A 5,396-nucleotide genomic window follows, 5' to 3' on the forward strand; every position below is an offset into this window, starting at 1 on the left:
CCACCTGGCCCTGGGCTCTCACAGGTGCTTTCAGTTCTGCATCGTCTACAAGCTGAATAACCTGCATCAGCAGGGCCCGCTTAGGTCCTGTGAGTGGGAATGCTTGGTTGAACCAAGGCACCGATGGTCAAGCAGAGGTGCCCGAGCATAGAGGAAAGCTAAGCAAAGGTGGGTGACCTTTCTCTGTCACCCATCTGTGAGCCAAACAAGGCAGGAAAGGCGTCTAGCTGGGAGGATCCCTGCCACAGGCCCACGGAGGCAAGCACCAGGCCCAGACAGGCCCCACGGAGAATGTGGTCCTGCCTCCAGAGACACTCAAAGGCCCTGGGATGGGTCCAGTGGCTGCCTTGGTCACAAAAATGTCGTCTTTCTCCAGGAGCCTCTATGCCTGTCCTGCCTTTGGCTCCCGCCAGTCACTTGCTTTTAGATGGCACTTCTGACCGCCTGCCTTGTTCTAGAATTTGTGTCCTGGCTTGTCTCCCTGGCCTGGGAACTGTTTTGTTGGTTGCTCCTGCCCGGTTTTTCACCCTTGTCTCTGCTCTGACCTTGATCACCTGCCTGATTCCTCAGCCCTACTCCAGGGTCCTGGGCCTGCCACTTCCCTGGCCTCATGAGCCTGGGAGCCACCCTAGGATTTGAAGGGGCTTCAAGGCCTGCAACCCTGTGAGCTCGATAGGTGACACCACTGGGCTCCTGCTCTGTGAAGGGCGTTACAGCCCAGAGTGTCGGGGAGAGCAGGCACCACCTCTCTGTGTGAAACTCAGGCGGACGGGAACAGAGTTGCTTCTCATTTCCTTAATGCCTCAGGCAGCACAAGAAAACAATCTGCTGTGTGCAAGAGCCCACAGGCCCCACCACCGTCTGGCTTTTTGTAGGGAAGACAGGTGGCCCACGTTTGCTCAGGCAGCCGTGGCTCCTGCCCTCCTGGAAAACAACGGCACCAGGCAGGCGTCCCCCTGCGAACCTACAGCCCCACAATGGGGGCGGGAGAAGGACTATCTCCACCCAGAGGCCCAACAACTACAAGAAAAGCACCTCGTGCTCAGGAGACCCGGGATTAGCAGACTCAGCCGGCCCCCGACCTCGGACTTAAAAAGTGAGAATGCAGAAGAGTATGAGGTTGCTCTCCCCCTCCCCCACGCTGCCCTCCCCAGGACTCCCTCGTTACCTCTTTGTCTGTAAGAGAATCCACATCTATCATTTTGGTCTGTATCGGAACCAAAGTTAGAGGTTCAAAGGTCAGGCTTCCCCGGTTGCTGAAGTTATACTGTGGGGTAAGGAAGGAAACAGAAGTTTTGACTCCCCTTTACCACAAGGCACCACCGTGAGGTCAGCCCCACCAGCGTGGCCAGCCCTCGGAGCCAGGTGTAGCTGACAGGCATGGCAGGCACGATGGACACAGCTGAGGCCACAGCCCACTGTCCTCTGTGACGGCAGGGGAGTGGGGGCAAGGAAGGGGGGCATCTAGGCTCAGGGGCTTCCCTGGTTTCGGTTCTCAAGACTCTGCTGGGGTATAATTCCCCAAATCATTTGTTAAATGGTCAAATATGTGGCCAGCCTTGACCCAGCCAGGCCTGAGGTAACAGGTGTGCCCACTCTGAGCGATAGGGAACAGCCGGGGCGCCCAAGCACACTGGTCTCTGTCCCAGGCAGGTCTTTGGGAGGGAGGCGAGCAGCCACTTGCGTGGACAGGGACTTCCGCGTGGAAGCAGAGAGCAGGCCCCTGCAGTCAGCCTCACCGGAGGCATGGAAGCCACTCCCCTCCACCTGTTCAATCCCCACAGTCACCATGGAGGAGGAGCAAACAGGTCTTTCAGGTAAAGCTCACATCTACAGCCCCGTGACCTCCTGGTGATACTGATGGGGGAGAAGGTGAACATCTGTCTTCCTGAGGGCAACACACCTGCCCCACGGCCAGCCCCTGGGCCCCACCCATGTGCCTTGGCTTTACCTGAGAAAAATCCCCCGGGGCTTGAGTGAAAAATAGTTTCCAGGCCTGGAAACTGATTCAGGGTCTGAGAGGGGCCTTTAAACAAGCATCCGCCCAGCAGAGGAGACTTCGTGATAAGACGCTGCCTCTGGTAAACTCACAGCCACAAATCACGCCGAGCAGGGGCCTGCCTGAGGCTCCACTGATCCCATTCCCAGGTCCCAGTTCATTAAGGATTTTCCTTCTGGCTTTGCAGAGGGTGAGTCCCAGGAAAGTCCCCGGATATCAGGGAAAGGAAGCTCCAAGCATAAAAGTCTCCGTCCTCCCCACTTAAGGAATAAGGAAATTTTAAAAGTAAATAAATACATCAATTACTCACCTTGGTCTTCACAGGAACCACCAGGACCACATTCTCAATGCGAATTCCAAAGGCCCCATCCTCATAGTACCCTGGCTCTGAAGCAAACCAAAGCCCAAATGAGCAGCAGTCCAGGAAGGGGAGGCACACAGAGAGGCCTGCCCACCCAAACAGGGGGTAAAACAGGTGAAGGGCCCACTCAACCCGATGCAAGAGCTCAGAGATGGCCCTTCTCCCATGTGGCCCCTTCTAATAAGGACCTGAAGTACCGAAAGGTTTTGAGGTTCCTGAAAACTGGCTGCAGGGTAGGGAGGACAGTAACTGGGGAGCCACCAAGTAAATCCCAATGCATATGCGAGAGGCATAATGATGCAGGCATTCAAATACATTCACAAAAACTTGGTGATGATATGGCAATAGGCAATATATTAAGAAAACAGAGTCCAGCCTGCATGGCTCAGTGGTTGAGCATTGACCTATGAACCAGGAAGTCATGGTTTGATTCCTGGTCAGGGCACATGCCCGATTGCGGGCTCAATCCCCAATGTGGGGCATGCAGGAGGCAGCCGATGGATGATTCGCTCTCATCACTGATGTTTCTGTCTCTCTCTTCCTTCTTCTATGAAATCAATAAAAATATATTTAAAAAAAATATGTACATATACAAAAGACCAAAAGCTAACATGTTGAAATATTAAGTCCTGTTTCCTTGGGTGGTCAGATTACAAATGATTTCTTTTTTCTTCAGATGTTCCAATGTGTCACTTTTTCTACAGTGAACATGTTACCATTTTTATAATCAAATAAGGTGTTTAATTCAAGATGACAAGGGGAAATTATTTCCAGTTTAGTTTAAAATAATTAAAATATAAGAAACAACAAAGGGTCTTCACAGAGACTAGAGGATCCATGCTCGCGTCCTAGGGGAGGGCCGCCTACCGTCAGTGACAATCATGCCCGCCTCCAGCGGCTCGTCGGAAAACGTTTTATAACTGATGCCACAGGGGCCCTCGTGAACGTTCAGGAAAGACCCCACACCGTGTCCCGTCCCGTGCAGGTAATCCAAGCCCGAATCCCACAACGCTGAGCGCGCAAAGGAGTCGAGAAGGTGGCCTGAAAGACACATGAAGAACCACTTGATACCTGCACGGCACTTTTCAATTCTCAAAACATTTTAGCCAAGAGGCTTGTTATGTTTAGCTCCAGAAGGTGAAACAGAAACCAGGGGTAAAAGTTACTAGAGGGTTCAGATTTCAGCCCAGCACAGGGAAGAACTAATGATAAGAGCCCCTGAGGAAGGCAGCTCCCCAGCCAGGCAGCGCAGTCTGAAGCTGGAGGATCTGTCTGGGATGCTGGTGAGGGGATGGCAGCCCGCAGCTGGTGAGGGTGGCACTAGAGCTTGGCTGGTGTGGATCAGTGGTTGAACATCAACCTATGAACCAGGAGGTCATGGTTTGATTCCCAGTCAGGGCACATGCCCGGGTTGCGGGCTCAATCCCCTGTGGGGATCAAGAGGCAGCTGATTGATGATTCTCATCACTGATGTTTCTATCTCTCTCTCCCTCTCCCTTCCTCTCTGAAATCAATAAAAATATATTTTAAAAAAGAAAAAAAAAAGAGCTGCACTCGATAGCGTGGACATTCCCTTCCCAGCTCTGGGACCCTGAGGTTTTAGAATTACAAAGCTGAGATTCTAATCAGACTCAAGCAAGCAGGCAGGCACGACAGATGAGGAAACCGACCCCCAGGCAGACGAGCGCAGGCCCAGCCTAAGCAGATTCAAGGCCCAGGTCTTGTTCATTCCCCATTCAGTGCCCTGCCCACCAACCCTCAGCAAGGAGGTACATATCTGAAGTCAGGGGCCCAGTAAAATAAACCCCAACATGCGTCCTAAAAGAACGCACTGGCCCAGAGCTGAAGGGCAAGCAGGAGGCTACACGGACGTCCACTGGCCCTGAGACTCATGCCCTGCTGACCTTTCCTGGAAGCCCAGCAGCCGTGTCACCCAACCACCCATCCACCTGTCACCCCAACACTATTCATGGTCAGGAGTGAGGCACACAGCTGACACCAGGCCAATCCCACACCTACTTCTTGGGAGGCCCTCTGGCTCAGTCGGTGGGTGCAGGAGACTCACTCCATGCAGCACCCCACCCTGTAACCTGGCTGGGGCTGGGGGCTGACACTGAGAGAGAAGGCCCTCTTTTCTTCCACTCAGATGTGTATGATGCTTGGATGGGAAAAGGCTGCCATGTGACAGAAGGAACCACCTACCTTTGGTTCCGGTTGGGAAAATGGCTGCGCTCACAGCTATGTGGCCCTTGAGGACATACGTGAAGCATTCCTGCCAAAGAAAACCCAGGGGGGCATGTTGCAGAGCAGGCACGGGCACGCAATCCTGTGGTTTTCTGGTACTTCAGAAAGCCTTGCCTCTGAAAATTTGTCAGCAATACCACACAGAAGATCAAAGTAAAAAAAAAAAAAAAAGTCTGGTGGAAAAATGGTTGGCCTTGGAACCAATTTTCCAGAAAATCTTGGAATTAAATTCAGCAAAGAACTATGGGAGAGATGGCCCCCCAGGTCTTCCCCTTATCATGAGCATTCGGACAACCTCAATGTCATCTGAGCCTCGAGAAGACTGGAAAAGTAACAACCAGTGCTGAGGACATAAACTAACATTACCGAGCTACTCCTCTGTGCCTGGCACGATGCTAAACACTACGTTTCATCCCACATCTCATGCCTGGGCACTACTGTCATCCACACTCACAGAGACCGGAGGTAGCAGGCCGGGCCATGCAGTTCCGAAGTGGTAGCATCTGGCCTCAACCAGGCAATCCTGCCTCAACTTCTGGGCTCCCTACCACCTGCTATACCCGGGGTTATCCCTAGTGCCTGGACAAGAAGAGGGCTGTTTGGAAAGGTCAGGGGCTTGCCACTAACGTGCCGAGTCAGGACTCAACCCCACACTCCTCAATCTGGTCTGGGGCCCTTCCCACAGCACAAGGAGAGTCACACACAAGGGTATCTGGACCCAAGTCAAACTCTTCTCAGGTGCTGGTGCCTACAGAGAGACAGGCAAGGGACCGAAACTATGAAACCTGCCCC

At 53.0% G+C, this 5,396-nt stretch overlaps 1 protein-coding gene across 1 annotated transcript; it reads right to left on the reverse strand.

Annotated features, from left to right (window-relative positions):
- Positions 1-32: 32 nt before the first annotated feature.
- Positions 33-4,686, reverse strand: LOC102434819 (xaa-Pro aminopeptidase 1-like; the record flags this gene model as incomplete). The annotated part of the gene is made up of 5 exons (XM_023749486.1): positions 33-87; positions 1,169-1,267; positions 2,310-2,386; positions 3,228-3,401; positions 4,563-4,686. Coding segments are annotated over 5 exons (495 nt in total), but the record flags the coding sequence as incomplete, so codon positions are not given.
- Positions 4,687-5,396: the final 710 nt, after the last annotated feature.

Source organism: Myotis lucifugus, unplaced genomic scaffold (genome assembly GCF_000147115.1).
Source record: "Myotis lucifugus unplaced genomic scaffold, Myoluc2.0 scaffold_11025, whole genome shotgun sequence".
Classification (NCBI taxonomy): Eukaryota; Metazoa; Chordata; class Mammalia; order Chiroptera; family Vespertilionidae; genus Myotis; species Myotis lucifugus.